General features: G+C 38.7%; 3 protein-coding genes across 7 annotated transcripts; 1 reads left to right on the top strand and 2 right to left on the bottom strand.

Moving 5' to 3' along the window:
- The first annotated feature begins 2,011 nt into the window (after positions 1-2,011).
- Positions 2,012-4,706, top strand: LOC121301563 (cystinosin-like). The gene is made up of 5 exons (XM_041231061.1): positions 2,012-2,192; positions 2,537-2,656; positions 3,263-3,433; positions 3,679-3,796; positions 4,219-4,706. Exons 1-5 carry the CDS (start codon positions 2,049-2,051, stop codon positions 4,353-4,355), a joined length of 690 nt encoding a protein of 229 aa, XP_041086995.1. The 5' UTR covers positions 2,012-2,048; the 3' UTR covers positions 4,356-4,706.
- A 1,016-nt stretch (positions 4,707-5,722) lies between these two features.
- Positions 5,723-11,488, bottom strand: LOC121301564 (tax1-binding protein 3). Its single transcript, XM_041231062.1, has 4 exons — positions 11,370-11,488; positions 8,327-8,446; positions 7,482-7,559; positions 5,723-7,231 (listed from the first exon to the last, which is right to left on the bottom strand). Exons 1-4 carry the CDS (start codon positions 11,406-11,408, stop codon positions 7,097-7,099), a joined length of 372 nt encoding a protein of 123 aa, XP_041086996.1. The 5' UTR covers positions 11,409-11,488; the 3' UTR covers positions 5,723-7,096.
- Positions 11,489-12,526: 1,038 nt separating this feature from the next.
- On the bottom strand, positions 12,527-18,234 carry LOC121301661 (hematopoietic SH2 domain-containing protein homolog). 5 transcript variants are annotated; one of them, XM_041231236.1, is made up of 7 exons: positions 17,910-18,027; positions 17,766-17,819; positions 15,628-15,805; positions 15,333-15,422; positions 14,686-14,851; positions 14,118-14,444; positions 12,528-13,646 (listed from the first exon to the last, which is right to left on the bottom strand). In XM_041231236.1, exons 1-7 carry the CDS (start codon positions 17,914-17,916, stop codon positions 12,951-12,953), a joined length of 1,518 nt encoding a protein of 505 aa, XP_041087170.1. In that variant the 5' UTR covers positions 17,917-18,027; the 3' UTR covers positions 12,528-12,950. The 5 variants fall into 5 exon arrangements, with proteins under 5 accessions (XP_041087169.1, XP_041087170.1, XP_041087171.1 ...); XM_041231235.1 differs by having other exon boundaries at positions 12,527-13,646; positions 17,766-18,028; XM_041231237.1 differs by lacking the exon at positions 17,766-17,819.
- Positions 18,235-23,255: the final 5,021 nt, after the last annotated feature.

The raw sequence follows: 23,255 nt of genomic DNA, 5'->3' as shown, positions 1-23,255 counted from the left end.
GAAACAAGCGTGCAGGTGTGGAAATGAGACTCCCTTTGCTTAGCATGTTGTGGTAAGTTTGAAAAGAAAAAAAAGAGAATGGAAATAAGACTCCCATTGCACAGCAGTGTGATCCATTCCAGGTTTTGCTATGAATTTAATGACACACCTGTAGCTTATTACCTACACACTGTGACTAATCAAGCTTGTATTAAAACCTGGAATGGGTGAAACAGCTATGCAACTGGAGTCTTCAAATTCTCAAATGCAGCTATGTCACTGCCAACAGACAGAAAATTGCATTTAGGACTTGGTTCATAAATTTTGAACTAATTAAGTCTGTTTATGAATACAGCTTAGATTAAAAAAAATATTCTGTTGTTGAAAACAAAAATCAGTACTGAAGACTTACCTCCCCATTTCATCTAAGTAAAACAGTTATTTAAAACAGCTTTAACTCGCATGTTATATATACTGGGTTTGTAAATCTCCACTAAGGTTACCATGTGTGCAAAGACATGTTGAATGAATACAAGAACTGACGTGCATGCCCTCCACATTCCAAATATTACCACTTGAACCAAGATGCCTCCGGGGCAGCCAGTCTTTTGTTGGTTTGAACGTAGTGTTCTTACAGTTCACTGAAGATTGCTCAAGATTATGATCTAAGTGCAGAGCCTTAAACCGCTCTCTTCAGCACTGCTTGTGTTTCTCTCTCCCACACACAGTTCCCCGCTAGGTGTGAGAACTGAGATCACGTTTAATATCACCTATTCTTCAAAAAAACACCACCACTGTTCAGCTACCTGACCAGGTACGCTTAAAATAGGGGATGGAGGGGGAACTTAAGACTGTCTTTATTAGCCAGTACTTCCTTACCGTAGATATGTGAAATGGCAAACTGCTTTTTTTTTTTTTTTTTCTTGAGAATCTATAACAGAATCTGCATTTGTTATCTGCATCCTAACACAGTTGCAAGTAAAATGAGTGCAAAAGTTTTAGGGAAGTTCTACCCACAGAGAAACCGGAAAGAGTTGCTTGCTAGAGTGCAGATACAAAGCTTTCACAGTGTGATCTTTGTTTTAGTATGTGTGTCTGGGGTAGGACAGTATAGTACAGAAAATACAGAACAGAACCGGTCCACAGATCTGCTTAAAATTCTTTACTGCAAAGTTAAAGGAACATTTAAAAAAGAAATGCATTCGTTTCAATATCAGCTGCTTGCACTTTTGTCACTGTCACTGTAAGCGTCATGCGCTGCTGTTTTACAGGTAACATTACCACCTGAAGCAAACTCTACAAGCTTTGGAGTCCAAGCTAAACATGTAGGCCAGGTTACTGTTTACCTAAACAGCAACAGCTCAAACCAGACCGGGTAAGACCAGGAACACTAGGCTGTATTTCGCCATAGCCTGGCTGCCACGCCACTGCAATCTGGAGAGAAAGGAACATTTTTTCTTCACCTCATTAAAAAAAAGATAAAGTAGTTTTGAGCGGATTTCTAAACCTGTGCCTTTCAGATCTCCAGCTCGAATTCGCTTCTTGGTGGTACGGAGAGCCGCTGTCGAAATCGTCAACCAGGTGATTGGTTGGAGTTATTTCCTGGCATGGTCCGTCTCGTTTTATCCGCAGGTCGTGGAAAACTGGAGAAGGAACAGGTGGGATTCTCTTTCTTCACGGGGTGTGGAGGGTCCAACCCGATCCGCAGAAAGTTTGTTAACCCCTTCAGGGACACAAAGAATTCAGCGTTTTGGTGTTTTAAGCAATTCTAAAGCAGTCTACAGTTAGGAACCATTGTCTTATTTAATGTGCCACATCTCACACCTGTACTGATTGCTGCGTGTGTGTGCGCGTATGCACTGAGAGGACTGTCCGAAATATATTGAGGAGGCGGTGTGGTCCAGTGGTTAAAGTACAGGGCTTGTAACCAGAAGGTCACTGGTTCAAATCCCACCTCTGCCACTGACTGACTCACTGTGTGATGCTGAGCAAGTCACTTCACCTCCTTGTGCTCAGTCCTGCGGATGAGATGTTAAATCAATGTCCTGTTGTAAGTGACTCTGCATATAATGCACAGTTTGTGTTATATTGTTTTCATCTTTTTCCTTTACAGTGTCATAGGGTTGAATTTTGACTTCTTGGCATTAAATTTCACAGGGTTTATTGCATACAGCATGTTTAATGTGGGTATGTTCTGGGTCCCCTATGTAAAGGTAAGTTAAAACTTTTTGCCCCCTAAATTAAGTTGATGAAGAATGAGAATGTTACAGAGCCACATGGAGTACACTTACCCGCATAAGAAAACATCTTGTGTGTATCTGGTGCCATCTAGCTGGTATTAAACTTTTTGCAGGCAGACAACATTTCTGTCATAATAATTCAAGGTTGTCGTGAGACCAATTCACAAACCTTACAGATTTCTGAAATCTAAATGCATGGATGGAAATAAGATTCCCACTACACAGCAGTTTGATCCATTCCTGGTTTTACTAGCGTTTTATTGCCATCTTTTGAATTAATAATGGTATGTGCATATTAACTGTGATTTTTCTTCTAGGAGGAGTTTCTGAAGCGCAGCCCCAACGGGGTGAATCCTGTGGAAGCTAATGATGTTTTTTTCAGTCTCCACGCAGTTGTTCTGACCCTTGTAGGTATCTGTCAGTGCTGTCTCTATGAGGTGAGTGCTGTGTATAGTTCTGTAGAACACATCTAAATATTTCTGCACAAAACCCTTGAGCCCATTCTAATAATACAAGGCGTTTGATGAAACGTTTGTCTGCGTGATCTGGGTTGTGTGCACCCTGCCCTACAACACCAGCCTATCTCGGTGTTGGGGGAGCACACTCCCTTGGTTTTCATTATTTTTTGTTGTGTGTGTGTGGGGGGAGGGGTTCATTATTTTTTGTTGTGTGTGTATCTGTAAATAAATATTTTGTCGTAAAAACATATCAAAAGAGTATTTAGTCCATGACAGTACCCATGTCTGTCATTTGAGAGAGCAGGGAAGAAGCATGCAGGGATAGAAATATGACTCCCATTGCGTAGCACTTTGCATTGCATTCCTGATTTTGCTAGGTGTTTAACAAGACACACCTGAGCTGCTCTGTGCTTAATCAGGCTTGTGCTAAAACCTGGAATGGGTGAGACTGCAATGCAACAGGAGTCTTATTTCCATCCCAGGCACGTAGCGATTTAGGTAGTTTCTTAAACAGTAGATGATTGAGTTTCTGAAGGTACAGCTGTAGTTCTGTACTGTAACCAGTGTTCTGCTTGTCCAGTACAGAGAGGTGAGCAGAGAGTCTCAAAGGTGGCTATTGGTCTGCTGGTGATCGCCTGGGTGTTTGCCTTCTCAGCTCTGTTTGCGGCGGTCACAGGTACTATCACCTGGCTGGATTACCTGTATTACTTCTCTTACATTAAACTGGGGGTCACACTGGTCAAATACATTCCACAGGTAAGAGACAGGTAAACCGTGACACTTATGCTTTTTGTGTGGTTTGTTTGGTAAGTCAGAAATATGAATATAAATTAAAAAAAAAAAAAACTTTCCCCTACCATTTGTAGCTTCATTACTACGATGTCACTTTAAGTGAAAGGCCTGCTTGTGGGAGGGAAGGGGGCTGGCTACTGTATGAACCTGCTGTGTAAGCACAAAGCGAAGGAGTTTGTTGGACTTTTCTATCCTCTCCTGGCCTGTAGGCTTACATGAACTACCGGAGGAAGAGCACGGTTGGCTGGAGCATCGGAAACGTCTTGCTGGATTTTACAGGAAGGAGCTTCAGTCTGATACAGATGTTCTTGCAGTCATTCAACAACGGTAAGCACAAAACACACACCTCTGGTGCTCTGCTGTTCCTGTCAGTTTAGTTTAGCTTAGCACAGGCACATCTTAATAGTTAAACAAGTTGGATCTCAAGCACTGATGATGCTGAACAGCAGTTTTAAACCCGGAGATGCTTGACAACGACAGTGGAATCTGGAAGGCATTTCCATGACCCCGAGGCTGTGCCAAAGAAAAGATACGGACTCAAGCAAAGAGATTGAAGGATTGTCAGAGCAGCTCTGTGGAGACTCTCAACCCAAATCTTTTACAAGCAAAGACTGAGAGAGGTAGAGCACAGGGAATGCAAAGCCTTATAGAAGTGAGCTAGAATAGGACCTTCAGCCACTAGGTGGTTTACAAGAGGGCAGATTTATTATTATTATCGTCTATATGTATATGTGTTATTTCTGTTTCAGATCAGTGGATGTTGATTTTTGGAGACCTAACAAAGTTCGGTTTGGGAGTGTTCTCAATCTTGTTTGACATTCTGTTCATCACTCAGCACTGTTGCTTGTATTCACAAAAGACAGACGCATACCAGCCTCTAGACTAGCCCACCGAAACTCAACAAAGCACAGCACCCTCGCGGGACCGTTCCCAGCTGTGGGTAGAACCAGTAACGACTCCTTGTTTATATTTCCCTTCCACATCCCCGTTCGTGTGCCTTTCCAGGGCTGCTGCACAACAATCTCAATCTAATAAAAGGGACCTATGCATCCCACAAATGAAAATGGTGCTAGCTTTCTTATTGTTTTGCGGTGAGACACACGAAACACGGTTTAAAATGTACCGAGGTTGAATCTTCTCATCCAAATTGTCAGTTTCCGCCTTGAGACTTGAGTTGCTCTCCAATGTACTTTAAGAAACCGTTTGAACAAGCGCTCAATTCCTTGTATACATTAAGGGGTTAGTACTTATGAAAAACAGAAAATATGACTTTTTTATACAGATTATACATTCATATGTATGTTTGTATATGACTATACTTTATCAGTATAAATATTCTTCTAAGTTATTTTATAAAAGGTGTTTAACACAACGGTTGCATACTGTATGTGTGTATATATATATTATATATATATATATATATTATATATATAATATATAAATATAATATATATATATATATATCTATAACAAGTTAACTCCAAGTAAAAACATAAAATAATAATTTTGACCTTCTGGTGCATCAAAATTCAGTTGAGGTGAATAGTTTTTTTTTTTTTTTTTTTTATAACACATTTAATAGTTTTTTGACTTGCAAACAATCTAAAACACACTGGTGAGGAATTATTAAGTTATTACCAGTTGTGGAGTAGAAGAAGATAGTACTATATAGATTCAAACTTATTTAGCTTCTGCTAGTGAGATAGTGTTCACTCTGCTCATTATCCAGGATCATGAGAAGAGACTACATAGCATATTAGCATATCCAGAGAAAACATGCTTACCCGTGCAAAGCACTGGACAGTGTTAGTTTCAAAGCTTTGCAGGTATACAAAGATGTATTCATGTCAATTTTGCATTGGCTGCCGGGTTACTTACACACTATTTTAGGGATCTGAATAGTACAGCTTTGTTTTTTAATCAAGCAAGTGATGAAAGTGTCCCACCTACTGCAGTTAAGCTAATGTTACACTAATCGGTATACCAAGTGTGCAATGCATGTGTGACACGCACAGAACGATCTGAATGAATGACAAAGCAGCAGGCAGCAGCTAGCTACAGGGGGTAAATTATAAGCAAAATTATGCTAACCCAGTTGTAGATCTTTTTGTAAACAGGGGTTTAGAACTAAATTCCTGCAAGCGCATCATTATTAAGCAATTAAACCCCTGACCAAGAACTATAACCCTGATCATTCAGTTATACCTATTAAACAGGTAATGGATCAGCAAATGAATAACTCAAAGACGAATACTTTTTGAGAATTGTTATTACTTTCAGCAGTACAAATCAGGAAGACTAATAGTTATTAGGCAGGTGACAGCATCAAGCTGCTATCCTGGACATAATCATTAGCTAACACAGATCAGAACAATTAGTGTTATAACAAAAGAGCTTACAATAAAAAAAAATACATTGAACCGAGTAAATACGGTTGGAATTCTTGCAAATTAGTGTTAGAAATTTCCTGATTGACATTATCTGCAGTCTTAAAGGAAGCGCTGTGGGTAGAGTTACTGAAAAGCAAACGCAGATTAAAAGCTCTTTAAAGAAATTAAGGGAGGTACCGTATAGAAAATATATAATAATATGGCTTGGTATTGTATATCAGGTAGAACACCCATTCAGTCAGTTACACAAAGGGACTAATAGGTCTTTATGACGTCTTTTCCTCATGAGCAAGAGCCTAATTAAACTGGATTACAATCATTTTGAAAGAAAGACTTGGCAACCCAAGCCCTGGGCCAGGAAGTAGATAGCACTTTGGCTTAGGTAACTTTAATACTGTTTCAGTGTAAAACTACATGTACAAGAAAGCATGGGAAACCGCGCCTTTTGAGTGGCCCCCATTCCCCCCACTATTTTTGGTTTGACTGCTGATGGCTTTTAAAGGAAAAGGAATAAAGGCACTTGGTGACATGTTCCCTCTAACTAAACCCTTCTCTTAGGGTTTAGCTCACATAGCAAGTTTAAAAGGCATTCGAAGAATGGTTAGATAATAAAGACAGCACCATACCCCACACTGTGCTTCCCACTAGCACCTGGGACTCTCCTTTACTTTGGTATCGATTATGTATGGATGTATGAAATTGAAAAAAAAAAAAAACACAACACTGTTAAAAGTATGACCCCTCTATATGTTCCTAGCACATCTGGTAGTTTAAAGCTCATGAGAATTAATGTGTTTACAACACACGCGAATGCTTATTGCACTTTTAGTTGGTCAAAAACGTCATACTTAAAAGGAATCATTCGTTCTAACCCCGCACCCCTGTGTATGTCGACATGCAGTATCATTGTGCCATTGGAACATTTGTAAAGCACACTGAAATGCCTAACAGTGTTTAAATTCTGTTTTACTTTGATACCACACTGGTTTCCCAAATAGCACTAGTCTTGTTTAACTCAGGTAGCGTCAGGTGGCTCTAGATTAGGGCTAACTGAGTTCTGTTTGCATAGTAAACAGGTAGATCACAAAACGGGAGTAAGGCATGACATTAAAATTTAAAATAAAATCAACAGAAACCTTTGTCAACGTGACGTGCCACTTCTTGTTAACCTTTTCTATTACCTCCACCCTCTGCATGTGTTATAAATACGGATTTGTTTTGGTCTCTATCCAGTCGCTTATTGCATCGATTGCCGGACAACGTTCTCCAGATTTGTCCTTGTCACCAGCAGGCGCACCACGTCTTCGTTTTTCTTAGTGAGCCTCTTTCGTGCCTGATCGTGGGTTACCATAGTCATATCCCAGCCGTTCACCTGCAAAAAGCAATGGAAACGCTTCAGTTCTTCAACAAACAGCCCTTCTCCCATCCACTGCCTTGTGTCTCTTCTGTATATGTTAACCTTCCATTATTATTGGAATACAGACTCCAGTCCAACAGCGGTGCGACCCATTCCCAGGTTTTAAGGTGAGCTTAGTTCACCCCACCATAACTAAGGTCACAATAAAATCAGTAATGACTCACAACAGCTCTGCAGTAGGATAGTGGCGCTCGCTTCTCAGTACCTGCATAATTTTGTCTCCAGTGTGTAGACCTGCTACTTCAGCTGGTCCCCCCTCGCTCACTCTGGTTACATAGATACCCTGCAGCAAGACATGTTCATCATCATCATCATCATCATCATCATCAGCAGCAGCACAATACAATCGGTATTAAGACTACAGCTATGGCCAGATGTTTTGTATCACCCTATAGCACTAACTAATTTTCCTTCATAAAGTCTAACGAAACCTGCTGAATAATGTTACATTAACATGTTCAATTACACACCACCACTTTGTAGTTTTCCACGTACTTCACGAAAAACTGAAAAAAGCAACAGGAACATGAACCACTGTACTACTATCATGGCTTCCGGTAGACTTTTGTGATATCATGTAGTTTCTTTGAATACAAGTTGTTAAATAAAAGATTGTGCTCATAAATATATATTTTATTTAAATTCTCTCTCAATCCTAAAATTCTAGACAATGCAAACTTTTTGGGCCACAGCTGCACTGCTGTATTTGTAACTCATAATCGCTGAACAAAGTTTTCCACACAACAGCATTTTCAACACCAAGGGGATGATTAATAAACTTGTCTATAACAGTTATAACTGGATGCTCAGCCCACTACACTAAACCTACTGGCTACCCAACAGCACGTAGACCAAGCCCACCTTTCACAAAACGTTCTGCAAGTCTTTCTCCCCTGCTGCCCCTCAGTTTAACCACCCCACACAATATCAGACACTACATCTAGCAATGCTGCGTCTCGATCTCTGAACTGTCTGCAGATGGTGCTGGAGCTACGCATCGTATCCCACTGCATCATCGCACAGGATCTGCACATGTTAAAAGCGACCCACCTTGTCAGACTTGTCCTCGGAATAGGGGTTCTGTCCTGGATCTTGATCGATTCCCCCGCCTATGCTAAACCCAAGGATTAGGTTCTCCCCTTGGCGCAGTTTATGAATCTCAATACGTTGCTGAAACAAGAAAAAAGACATTTCATCAGTGTTTATATATAGGTATCACATTTTACCTATATGAAAAGATATACAGCATAACAATTTGAACACATTTTAAAACCCTCCTTCCCTATAAGGAGATGGATGCTCTAATGATTTAACTGTAAAGCCACACCCACAGACACTGGAAAACACCCCACATTATCTTGTCAGCTTAGAACGTTAACCCTGCAGCCATTCACCCAGGCCACGCTCCTCGTGAACACGTGGCTTTCACACAGTCCAGTCAAGCACACCCCCGGACAACACTTCCAGGCACACAATATTTTAGTAAAACAGCTCTTCCATAATAATAATAATAATAATAATAATAATAATAATAATAATAATACACAGACAGATGCATCCTGTTGGCAGATTTAGACAGCGTTCCACTGATGGAATTATGTGCTGATGAATTCCAGGGGCATCCAGCCGCCTCTGCACACACTTGCTTATTCCTTTCACTGAATTAAAATGCAGTAATGCAGTGTTAAATTTTGAGCAAAGACTGATAACAGCTGAGACAAGAGACAAGGCTGCTGATGCATTATGTGTGAAGGGGATTTTCGCTCTTCTGCACATTACATAACGATGCGTGATGCAATAATGACGTGAATGATGTCAAAATAACTTCAGAAAGCCTTTTTAGAAGGTAAAACATATTAGAGTTCACACTGAGGATGCCACAATGACAAATAATGTGCTTTACTTATGTATACATTTAAGATTGTGAGCAATTTGTATTGGAATGTAACTGTTAACAAACCACCACCTGCAACATCCCAATAACTTTACATTCATTTGGAGTTGGAGCTACAACTAGGATACTATTAAAATGTTTCCATAATTTGAAAGAAAAAACGATTTAAATAAAAATAAAAATCCGATCGGATAGACCCCAATAGCCTTATCATACTGGATTAAAGGAAACACTGTGGATTCACTGGAATAAGGTCTACATTGCTTTGCACACACTGTATGCCATTGATGTGTGTGTGTGTGTGTTTGCTAACCAAACAAAAAGTGTTGCGTCTAATATCTACGCACAAACGGTTACTTCATGCGTAAACTGCCAAAGACAACAAGCCGCTCTTCTGCCTGGCATCAATTCTGCTGCTAATCAGCCACCTCAGAGTCATTCCTTTTGCATTGTGCCAGAGACGATGACAAGGGCCGGGCAAGCAATCCCAGCAGAGACTCCCTGCTATTTAAAAACACATTCCGACCCCCCCTCCCCTTCGGGAATTGTGGTCCGTCATCAGCATTCACAGTTCCCTCAAAACAAAGACTGGGCCTTTGTATTTAGCACATCGGATCCACGGATTCGAGCACGCATCTCTGCAAGGCTATTTCATTTCAATAAACAAAGCCTACAGTACTGGAACCAGAGAGACATGCTCGCTCGCTGGAATCTTTTAAATCCAAATTGAAACCATATATATAATTGGTTATAGCTGGGAGTGTATTGTACCTATATGAGCACTCCTGTTTTGTTTTCAACTTTGTAAAGCCCTCTGGAGCGCCATGGCGTGAAGGGCGCTATATAAAAATACATTTCTATTGCATTGTAACATCTCTAAATTAACGTCGCCACTAAACTAGTTTGGGTTTCAACAAAGTTTTGTACTGGCCATTATCAAACTAAGATGACGTCACCCTAATTCAAGGAATCGTCCCATTAGCAACAGCGCTGTTTAAGATCAATATGGGCTGTTGCTAAGGTGATTTCCCAGTATCTGAACTGGAGTCAAAAACAACACTTCAACCTGTTTTTATCGACCAGTCAAGCAAACAAACACCTTGGAAGGAAACGTTTTTAAAGCGGATTTTAAAAAAAATAATAAAAAAAAAATTCTGTGGCCATTTTACTTTGACTGTGATTTAAACAACGTCAAAGATTTAAATCGAGAAGCAGGTTTCTAAACTTTGAGAGCGTCTTCAGGAACCAATATTTTATATTCTCGCAGCGGCAGTAGGTTATAAAATATAAAAAATCTCCGCCTATCAACAATATTATAAACTGTTATTATAATGCGTGTTTGGGTTAGCCGAGTTTTCGTTCCACTCGCTACAGTAATGCAATGTCACGATGTACCACACTCTCAGTGGACTGCGATATTTAAACTCAAAACCACCGCGCCCACCCTGTCAATAAGCAAACAGGAAAATATTGATCCAATAATAAAAAATTACGGTGTGCCGCTGAGAGAGCCTACCGCTGTTTGTTTCGTTTTGTCATTTATGCGTCATTTATATCTTATATATATATATATATATATATATATATATATATATATATATATATATATATATATATATATATATATATATATATATATAAGCACTGTTTACAGTAATTGTTTTACGTTTCTCGTAGCTTTCCTTGCATTAAAATATAACTTAAGTTTTTTGGTCTTATTTTATTTTATTTTACAGTAGAATCGTCAGTGCGACAGAATCCTGAAAATGTATGAATTTCAAAAAGTACGGTGCCTTGCTAACATCATCGCTACACTGAAAATTAACCGTTTACAGAAATCTCAGCACTTGTGACAAAACTATACCCGACATTTCAAAATTCAATTGTTTGTCACTTGCTATCTAACCTCATGCACATCCCTTCTATTACTGGACGGATAATCTGTAGGGCACGCTTGCTTTTAATTGGCCGCTCACTTTGTCAAACTATATTACATCGCTTTTAATAGTTTACAAAAAATAAAAGTGCTTTCTGCAAAGCTTTTTCAAACTGCAGATTTGCTAGCTTCCTTCCACCAGCGCCCTTACCGTAGTGGCACACAGGCAAGTCCCAGGCTTTTTGGGGGGGCCTACCGGTTCAAGAAATAAGTTATATTTAAAGTATCTACAAACGCATCCCTGTTCTTTCAAGTAAACTTACCACAACTGCGGTAACTGGGAGTCCCGGGATATGTGCCATCGTTACCCGTTTGATCAGTTCTCCTCTCCCGACTGTATATAGAGGCAGAGCAGCCCTGCTCCACTCAACGCCGACAAGAAAATAATTTATTCATGAGCTGCTTGGGCGAGGTTATTAATAATTCATGAGCATTTGAACTGCCTTGCTGTACTGTACCGATTTGTGCAAGGGGCTGAATATCTCGTTGCCGGGTGCCCATACAGACTTATATATATATATATATATATATATATATATATATATATATATATATATATATACCGTATTGAAAATGTCTTATGATGTTCTAAGTGTTTAATATGTGTTATATAACAAAATGTAATGCATGCCTTCTACTACAAACTTTTTCAATCCATCATATATAAAACTTGTTTGTTCATTTTTTTAAATTAATTATCAAGCACACGCCCATGCATATTTCAGGAGAATCAAGTTGATACTTCTTGTAATCGATTATTTATTGAGTCAATTTGATATAAAAAATACCGGAACCTTTTCATTGTGATGACCACCCATTGAACACATTCCGATGAAATTTCAAACTAAAAAGACCCACAGGACGGGAATACAATAGGGCTTGTCTTTGTGCTGTAAGTTAAATGCTAAGACAAGATGCTTCTGTGATGCCAAGTTAGGAGAAATCCTGTCCTAGCCATGAAAGATAAGATAGATAAGTGGTCACGTGTTTTTTTTTAAAAAAGTCTTCTGAACTTAATAAGTCTTGAACTTTGCATTAGAAGACTGAACTAAATCTAAAATGAAAAAAGCCAAAACAATATTGAGTATTGTTACAGGGGGAATGATAGCTGGAAATGACAGCAAAAACTAAATAATCACACATTATATATAAAGAAATATTACAAAACATCACACCAAATATGCAACCTGACAAACTACCACAACAAAATCAAATTTGATTCGATGTAATATATAAAAAGGATATACACGTGCTATTATTTACTGTAAGTTCGTATGTGTGTTTAATATTTACATAAATAAAAAGTCTTTGTTAAATCATTTTGTTTTATTTTATATATATATATATATATATATATATATATATATATATATATATAATATATATATATAATATACACATTAAAAGTAACTTAAAATTCCTTGACGAATATTTAAATCTAGAGTTTTTTTTATGTCTAAAACAATAAAATGTATATCATTAAATATTGTATCTGATAACTGTTTGACACACTAGAATCTGCACATGAATTTCTGAAACATTTAAAAGTTTGTGTGGAGATTTCTGAGTGTCCTACTTGCTCCTGCATGAGCATTATGATGCAACTGATCAGTTCCATGTTGATGTCCAGGCTTCCCTTTTCCATTATCTGAATACCAGCAGTGATCCACAGAACTGATTGTTTGAGTCTCATGAACAGAACACTAAGTTATTTTGTTACACGCTATGCGGTTCTAAATGTGTTAGCGTTACATTTATTGGCTGGTATTTTACACCTGTGCATGGTGGGCCCCGATTCTGTATTTTCAAAAACCTTGTGAAAAAAAGAAAGTTATTTTAAATGATCAATAATATCCTGGGGCAAATGGAGGTGGCTGATGGTATTCCAGTGGGAGAGCTGGCTGCTTTTTACCACTGTCTTTGGTTTTTACACATTGATTAAACCCAACAGTGTTTAAAAAACCCTTCGAGCTGCAACTCACAGAAGGAGCGGCTGTGGAATTAGGGGCAGTCTTGTTGGTCTGTATGGCTCGCTGGGTTGCCAGTTCTGATGGCAGTTCCTGGTAAATGTTTTTAGTCTCTTTGCTGTTTCCAGGGAAGCCCGAGCTGAAATCATTGATCTTATCGGGACTGCTCTCGGCAGATTTTGCCTGAAAGGGATCTGAATGTCCACGCGTCTCTGTGGCTCCCCCTTTCTTTTTCAGGGAGTTCTTTTTTAAAGTGAGGAGGCTGATGGTGGTGCTCTGTGTTCTGAATTCTTTTTCCATTTCTTTGATGACGTTTTTCACCCTGCAAAGCCGTTCGCCGAAGAAGATCCCACTGCCGGGCACTTTACTTGCCTCTTTCTCGGAGGCGGTGGAATTTGTCAAAGGGATTTCCATGGGAAAAGGCCTTTTTGCTGAAGACGGCTCCTGTGCCCTGGTTGGAGGCAGGAAGGTCCTTGGTGGTAGTGGAGGAGCCTCTTTGAAAATCGCTTCTGTACTCTGGGACCTCTTGAACAAGCTCTTCCAGGGTAAGGGCTCAGGTTTATCATCTGAAATCTGAAATACACATGGATAATGTTCAGCTGTCTCATTGAATCACCGCCTTCTAATACTCGACTGTGGATCAAAACAAAAACTAAAATACAGACAGAAAGAAGCAGTAATGCATGGACAGGTTAAAGAAGCATGCAGCAGCAAGTCAAGTCATCAATCAGATAGACTCAAACAGCTGTTAACGTCACTTTTCAAGTTTGGCTATTGGAGCAAGGTAGAAGTTCCTGTGCAGTGATCATTCTAGACAGACATTAGGCTCTCTGTGATAATGGACCCTGCATTACACAGATCAACTGACACTTCAAAGTCATTTTTAAGTCCATTATAATCCAGTAAGGGACCTCTGTTCCACCATTATGTCAATGCAGTAGGAAAGTTCTGGGGTATGAAATATGGTTGAAATAGTGTGAAGGTCTGGATGTATTACAGATAGTTTTAAATGTAATACTGCCTTGTTTGTCGTGCCCCACTTACTCTTGCATCATTCAGGAGGTTCACGGAAGACAGCTCCTTGCTAAGACTGGGGTAAAGTCTATTCACAGGGATGGTGTCCTGAAATCCAGCCGAGGGTTGCGGATTCCTAGTTTTGAGATTTCTGTCTCTCGACCGGAGGAGTGAAGGTCGTGACGGGAGGGGTGGAGGCACGTCCCTGAGTGAACAGAGTTCTGGAGCTGCCTGAGGTTTTGGAAGGCTCCTTGGGAATGGAACGGGAATCTGATTGTGAGCAATGGAGCTGGAGTCACCAGAGGGCTGCTTCTTTGAAAACAGCAGCTCTGCATAATCAGCGTCGTCTTTCGAGATCTGCAAAGCAAAAAAAAGGCAGGACGCTTTTCATATATCAACTGAAAAAGCAGGTACATTTTTTGTAACTTACTGGCTCAAAGGCACACTCACAGTGAATCATCAGTCCCCTCACCTCACTCCAACTCCACTTGTGTGTAGAGAAAAGCATGCAGATTGATCATACTCTATTTAGGACAAGAACCATCTTCCCAGTTGTGTTTGCCCTCATGTAAAAAACGTGCCCTTTCTGGATGCTTACCTGCCCACAAGGAACAGTTAGAATCTCATTATAAGGCAAGATTGGATGTCTTTGGTGGAAATCCACCAAGTGGTCAAGAGATTTGTAGGATGTGGCCTCTCCCACGATAGTATACTGGCCATTCCTTAGCACATCAATCATGAAGTGCCTGCAGCAATCCACAGTTCTACATGCGGGGGAAAGAACAGGGAAAACACTGCATTCTTACTGTGGTAGAGACACAGCTTCCATATTCATTTACAGTGGCTCACTGCGGACATGAAAAAAGTGCTTATGGCTACATTCTGAGACCATTTATACTGTGATCTCGATATAACACATTTCTATTTCTATTTGCATGTTAACAGCATCATATGGCAGTTCTGCTTGCATATCAGTTCCAGTACTAGTGAGCGTCTGTATCATGATCAGGTTTGGTATTTGTTCCCTACTCAATGTGTTTACATTGCTGTGCTGATTCTGCTAGGGTACCACTTACACAAACCTTTTAAAGAGCGTTTCATTAGATTTTCTTCAGTTGACTGTTTCTAATATAAAAAATACTGCCTGGACTCCTGGGAGCTACTGCAGTGGTTTATATTCATATACTGTAAATGCACAACAATTGCTTTTGCACTTGATTCATATAGAAAATAACACATTCTCACCTGTAAGATAAGGTATACCCGATGCGACTTTCACTGACCCTGATCAAGAAACAACCTGCAGCTTTATTCTGCAATAAATCTTCTGCATTCCTGTGACAAGAAAAACGTCAGCGAACATTAGTATAAAATATCTATCTATCTATCTATCTATCTATCTATCTATCTATCTATCTATCTATATATATATATATATATATATATATATATATATATTAGTATTATATATTATATAGTAATATATATATATATATATGGGTAAAATCTGCAGTAAAACGCTTGTTTTTTTAGGTCTTACTTCCTTGTGATAATTCCATGAAACCACTCGGGAACATCACCATTCCTCATAACGCAATCCACCTGGAACTCCGTGAACCACTTTATCGCCGCGTCGCGTTTCCTGCACATTCCTGGATTGTCCATTCTTTCTGGGATCTGATCAAGGCAAAGGGGTCGGAAATCAGCTTGAGAAGGATCTGGAGAAAAAAAAAAAAAAGTTTTCCAGTATACATTTTAAGATGATACATTGTAATTGAGGGAAGCAAACTAAAAGCCACTGCGATCAATAATCAATAAATCCATTAACTGCTGCGTCTATAATTGCAAGCGTCATGACACATATAAAAGGGAAATGTAAAACAAAAACATATTTGCTATTTACTGTTTAAATAAATGTCAGGCGGAACTTAACAGTTCACTGCTGTTTAAATTGTTCTGTTTTTTTTTTTTTTTTAATTTATTTTCAAACAGATCAGACAGGAAGACACAGATACAAGGCATTGCACCCCACTCACATTGAGAATCCGCAAAACACACTGTACCCTAGCAACAATTTGCATGTCAGATGTGTCCTCACAACTAGCTAATATCATTCATAGGCAGCTCCAGTAAAGGAAAAAATACATACAAGCTTTGAAAGTTCAATACCCCCTTTCATTTTATCATTTTTATGACCATCAACAGCATGCGTGCAGTTTATGGTTTATGATCTTGAGAAAAAAAAAAAAAAGATCGTCTCAGCTCAGATCATTTAATATGGGGGCCAAGCATATGATACCTCTGGTATTTTAATATGGGGGCCAAGCATATGATACCTCTGGTATTTTAATATGGGGGCCAAGCATATGATACCTCTGGTATTTTAATATGGGGGCCAAGCATATGATACCTCTGGTATTTTAATATGGGGGCCAAGCATATGATATTTTGTTGTCACCTCATAATATTCTAAACATCTTATGCAATTAGTGTTAGCTGGAGAAGCTGCAGCATGCAGTATCCGGATGTGTCAGGACCACTGAATCGAAATAGAAGGGTTTGTTATATTTGCACTAAGCTTCAAACAGCCACCACTGTTTAACATGGAAAATACGCAACAGGTGTCCACGTGATTCAGAGACAGAACAGCGACTCTGTGTCACATATCTCTGGACCATTTTTAACATCACCAAACACGTTAGAACACGGTGCAACGAGGCTCTGGGAATGAGCGGGCTTGTTTGGGAGGCGCTGAAAATTCTGCTGAACTTCTTTTAAACGTCAATATTTCTAAGCACAGACAAACAGAGTTTTAGCAAAAGGTCGTGTTTCAGGAGTGTATTCAAATACCACAGTAACAATAGGGAAGCCCTTTATAAAAGGTAATTGCATTACGCTGTCTCTAGCAAACACTCGGTAGTATTGCAGCTGGAGAAAATGATTTGCTTATTTATTATTTAAGTTTAAAATTTTCCTTTTCATTGTTAACATCCTGACAACAATAGGACTGGTGCTAAAATACATCCCCTTCAAATACAATGCCACGGCAATGTCGCACTGCATTACCGTTATTATTTAAAATCATTTCAGTCTGGAAAATTACGCAAACTACAAAGTAGTCATTTTTCCGGGATAATTTTAATATTCAAATAATACTGCTGCCGACACATTTCTTATCTCCTTCCTCATAAAAACGTGTTTTACCGTGAATCCTATAATATTTAACACATTAAGGCTTGATATACAAAGTGGATCACAGGAACTAAAATACATTTAATATATATATATATATATATATATATATATATATATATATATATATATATATATATATATTGCGTTGCGTTTAGCAAATTTAGACATACCTCTTTATATTAGAAAATATCGTTTTTTATTGCAACAAATAACTGTGTATATATAATAATATAATAATAATAATAATAATAATAATAATAATAATAATAATAATAATAATGCCTTCTTGTTCCATGACATAGTGCTTGTCGCTCCTGTTCAACAATATGGCATGTTACCAACGAGCAGATCGGTCGGTACAAATGCCATACCTCTTGCTTAACGTAGAAGATCTGGTACCGTTCTGTTTACACATTAACCACGGAATAGAGAATAAAACATATTCTAATATGAAATCCGGCTTTTTCAAAGCCTGGAACTTACCTGCCTGAAAACCCCGCTTCGTCTGCTCAGAGACTTTCGTGGCTGCACCTGTCACTTCGGGACGGAAAGGGGCGGGGTTACGCCAGGTGACCTTGTGCAACACTGGCGCATTCAATCTATTCACTCCAAACACACTATACTTACATTTCATTGTGTTTACGGATTGTACTTCAATATGATGACATTTTAATTTGAAAAACAAAACAAAAAACTAATGATTAAATAGCAAGTTTACTCATTTACAGTAAGTGTATCACTCAAGGGACTTACAGCTACTGCGTTACTAAACAGATAGCAATGCTCTGTGTCGACGTTGATTCAAGCCGAGGCAGCGCCCATTTCAACTGGTTAAGTTTCGTTTCCTGATAAACAGAGACTTGATTTTGACACGTGGATAGTCACAGAGTGGTAGCTGGATAATAAAACACAGGTACCTGCAAACGTCTATAATAAACTTAATTATACATCATTGAGCAACATAGAACTTCCACCCATAATATTACAGAATCTAAGCAGAGGGGTATCAGATTTCCAGAAGTGTAGCAACTCTGAAAAGAGAGAGAGAGAGAGAGAGAGAGAGAGAGAGAGAGAGAGAGAGAGAGAGAGAGAGAGAGATCGATCACGTATGTTGTTTTTTTTTTATTTACAGAAAAAATGCTACCTGGCAACGTACGGATTTTGCCACGCCCTGTATTAAGAGATGCATTATATAAGGTCGATCACGTGATGTGACATATCATCCCTGCAGTATTGTGGTTTGTAGGGGAATAATTGTAACCATTCCTGTACCTGTGTGTTGCTACTCTGTACTGCAATTATTCACATAGTTATATGTTTTAAAGCATTTTGAGTTTATGATCTATTAAGTTTATAGAAATAAAGTAAATGTATTAAACTGCAGGTACATGTCACTGAAAACCAAACTGTGGGTGGTTTGACAAAAGGAACATGGCTCTAGCTTATTGGTTGATCAGGGCGAACCTACCTTTCCACCTAACCTTTATGGTATGCTAACCTAAAAGGTATAATAACTGTAGGCTAACTGTATGGCAGAACACTGTTCGGGCTTTCTAACACTGATGGGTTGAGCTGTTCTCGTTTGCGCAAACTAATAAAGCTTTATATCTCTGAATACCTGGTGTAGTTGGCTCTTTTAGTTGTGGAATTGAAAAGTTCAACGACAGGTTCACTTGAGCGTCATTGCCAGGCATGCCTATCCAACAATACTGCCCAGTCATACCCAGCATGACAGAGGCTTCCGACATCTCCCTGGACCACCACAATCCAAGGGACCAAATCCAACTGAGCATATGTGGGATGAACTTTAAGTTCCAGTTGATGCCACAGCTGTGATCAGGGCAAACAGTGGCTCAAACCGATATGAAGGGCAGGTTCTAATGAAATGAAGAGAGCAGACAGTGTACATTATAATAACCCGTATGACAGGGTCATACACTTTGTATAGAAACCATTTATAGACAGAAAAAAGTACACTAGTTTTAAAAGAATGTTATTTTAATAAATCATCAAAAGTACACACAATCTACAATGTTTGTAGATAAATTCACTAAGATATATTTTTTTTTTTTTTTTTTTATTTTTATTTTTTTTAGAAAGTACAGTACAATCAAAGTAGATCATTTGTGACTTTTTTCAGGTAAATGTTATTTACAATTGCCTTTGAAACGCAATTATGTTCTCCCCATATACCCTTTATATACGATCAACAAAACAAAACAAAAGACACAAAAGTGTGGTCAAGCCCAAGGAATGTTATAAAAGGAAAGTTATAAAAAAAAAAAAGTATAATACAAAAATATTAAAACACAATCAGCCACTTCAACCAAATACAAACAGACTGTAAAAGATATTTCAACATGTTCTGCATATTAATGGTAATTCACCAAATATACTTTAGATGACCAACCGCAGGGTCCCTTGACTAATAGCGGTGACTGCTTGGGGGGCGGTGGGGGTGGGGGTGGGGGGGGTCCCTTGATCCAATAATCAGGTTTCTATGTCTTTACTGGTCTGTGGGCTTCTCTCGAGAACCTGAACAAATCATGTGACAAAAAGGCCTTTCAACGAGGTTAGCCCCACATGCTCACCCTCTACACAGGCAGGAATAGGATTGTCTCCTGGTTTGAGTGCAGTGAGGAAGCCTGATCAGAGCTAGGCGACTTGCCAGGCAAGCGCAAAGGAAAAGGCAAATCTTCAGGAACATGATGCTTAATCAGTATTGTGCATAACATCATAAAAAAAAGACAAGGTAATAACATGACGTGGAGATTGATGAATGCAAAGTTTCTCATTTATGAGAGCCTTTGAATAGCAATCAGTTTGGGAAAAAAAAACCCACATCATTTTCATACATGAATATCGATAGAGCAATCTGTTTTTAAAATTAAAGACAACTGTGTAAGCCAACAGCACTAACTTTTTTTTTTTTAAAAGCCGGTAAGCGATTGAGTCTGTGCAAAGAAAAACTAGAAGCCCTGTAAACAACACTGCCTCTCTGGATCCCACCTCCTTCTGTAGTTCTTCCAAGAGGAAGAAGAGAACAAGAACAAATTCATCTTAGGTATTACGGATGCAGTTGCACAACAAATAAAAGTAATGCTTTCCCAATTTAAACAGCTGTGCAGTATTTGGATCCTTTGGTGCTGGACTGCATACAGCTCTTTCATGACACTTATTACTGCTGTTGCAAGATGCGGAGGACAGAACAGCAAGTATTTCAACGTTGAAAGCAGTTCTAGCAAGTGCGGAATCTTTTAAAAAGCCAGATCGAAGGACAGAAGGACACCACCTTTCGATAAGACAAAATGAGGCGTGTCAATGGGCAATCACAAAGGGATGCTGGGAACTGGAGTGTCTTTAGGGAAAACTCCTGATCATCGCTTTAACGCAGCACTGCAGTGGTCAAGAAAACAGCTTTAAAAAAAAAAACATAACTCATTGGCCAACCACATAATGGAAAGAGAAAAGAGGATATTCAGTACAAGCTCTCCCACAAGAACAAGTGCAGGTTGCCCCAGGGTATAAATGTATGCACTGCCCTACTTGGAATCCAACACAGACATCTAAACAGAATTTCAGCACCTGCTGCTTGTGGCCTGTAAAGGAGAGAGGCGGGGTACAATTCTGGAGATTCAGAACGTGAAAATAGATAACGTGATCGATCTTCCTGATATCCGAAAGGCAGTTAAATGCGATTCAAACGGACGAGTCTTCAGTTATGCAAGTGAAAAGGCACTCATTAAATATCTCAAGATTCTTTTGGAGAACAATCTACACTGGCCTGTACTGAGGTCTATTTATATATATATATATATATATATATATATATATATATATATATATATATGCTACGATGTAAGCATTCACTAGCAGTGATTAAGTAATTAAAGCCGTTCTTTAAAAGCACAGATCCAATGGGTTAATAAAATAGACCTCATTAAAGCAATTGGCTATAAAGTGAAGTGCATTGGGTCTTTCCGTGACATTTTGTGTTTTGCAGAATGTGAGCATCTTGTTAAATGTCAAATGATATGCTTTTAGGCTGCATCGTTGGAGAAGCACACATAACTAGTTCTTCAAGCAATTAAAACTCTTCTGGGTTTAATGTAATACTGACTGACTACTTTTATTTCAGATCACTATTGCAAGGGACAGCTAGTTCACACACTACTCACAAACACTGCCTGCAGTCCCATCTCTTGCCTACAGATGCCACTATTGTGCAGTTATATTTATTGGTCTTGCTATCTGTACTGTAACATTATACAAATCAATTTATAAGTATGTGTACATGCTGTCAAACATTCTGATTGTATATATAAGTATCTGGGCTGATTTTATTAGTTATAATTTTGGGTTGGCAAACCTTGTTTATGTACGAAGCAACTGGATTATTGAAAGCGACAGTTATGCCAGCAAAAATATACCGAATGGGTATATAGTACAGCTTCTCAAGCACACAGTTCATAGCTATCCATCAACACGGAATTTACAAGAGTTTTTTTTAATGTATGTATACACACTGGTACAATGACACTTAACGCAAGACAGCCTGAACAGTAACACCAAAAGCCAGGGATATGCAATCCAGCCTCCTTCACTGCAAGCCCTTTGAATATACAACAAAAACAAGAGACAAACTGAATTGAGCGATTGCAGTGGATGAAGGAGTCAGCTGGTTAAGAAAGGAGGGGAACGGTGCGGATATGCTTGTATCAAAGAGTTCCCGAACGAGCTGCAACATTCCCTCAGCTTCCTGTTGTGCACTGTATGGTTCTTGTAGCACAATCACAACGGTAGCTTTACTCTAAGAATCTTTTAATCAATGTGGAATTGCTCCCAGAGTAATTCCTCTTCCCCCACAGGACTGTCATGGTAGAGCACCAAGCTGCTGGTTAGGAGAAACTTATTTACACACAAGCGGCTTCCTTTACAAAGGTTTGCATCAGTATTGAGAGTAGAGAGACACTTTGCTAGTTTGTTTGAACAGGCTCCTGAATTTGCAAACCTCTCAAGAAAAAAAAAATCAGTGGTTTTTATTAGAAGGTGCTAAGACAGAAGTGAAAAGCATGCACTGAGTACTGTTAACAAAATCTGGTTAACACAATTAAATTCACTGTCTTTATGGAAAGTATTGCAAAAAATTAAATGGTCCACAGTCTATTAAAATAAATTATAAAATCCTTTGCCCTTTTGTCTCAAATCACCCTAAGCTTTTTCAAGTGCAAATTAAGCTGGGTAAATACTAACCAAAGCCATACTTTCTTAGAAGTGTGGTTGAGAGATTGTAAAACTTAGCTAAAAGTTCTGGTGCTCTCTCTAGGTGAGATGGGTCCTGGAATGTCACCAATGATTATAAAACACCCGTTTAATTAACACAACAATCAGGCAAGTTACAAAATGAAAGACATAGCATTTGTAGCATGGATTTAGTATGGTGGATATTGGTTTGCCATTTTAATAACAAAAAAAATTAAATTGTTATGCAATATATTTTTTAAATGTACTTAAAGTTTATGAATCAGAGTTAAATTGCACGGGAGAGATTATTTCAAAACTAAACTGCTGAAAACATATTTTCTGAAAATTAAGCCAAGCCCACAAAGCCAAAAACAATTAAGAGTCAATTACACAATGGAACGTAAACCTGACATCTATAACAAGAGGCATCTGACCTTCAAGGAATGTGGATGGGCTTAAAATTAAGGAGCAGAATTATTTTGGAATAAAAGGAAAGAATGCACAATAAAGCAAAACACTTTTTTTTTCCTTTAAGTAGTTTGCCTCCTTTATGAAAACCAGAGGTGATTTGTCAAGAAAGGTGATGAAATCTTGCAGACTTCAGCCTGAATATGCAATGAGCAAAAAATAAATAAAAGGTTTTAATTTATAACATTTATTAAAAAAGGAACTGAACCCAAAGGGGAAATGTCGGCGCTTTCAAATTGTAGTAAAAATATAGAGGCTGCT

Source organism: Polyodon spathula, chromosome 27, assembly GCF_017654505.1.
Source record: "Polyodon spathula isolate WHYD16114869_AA chromosome 27, ASM1765450v1, whole genome shotgun sequence".
Taxonomy (NCBI): Eukaryota; Metazoa; Chordata; class Actinopteri; order Acipenseriformes; family Polyodontidae; genus Polyodon; species Polyodon spathula.
Note: the sequence above shows the minus strand (reverse complement) of the source record. Positions and strands in the feature narration are given on the sequence as shown.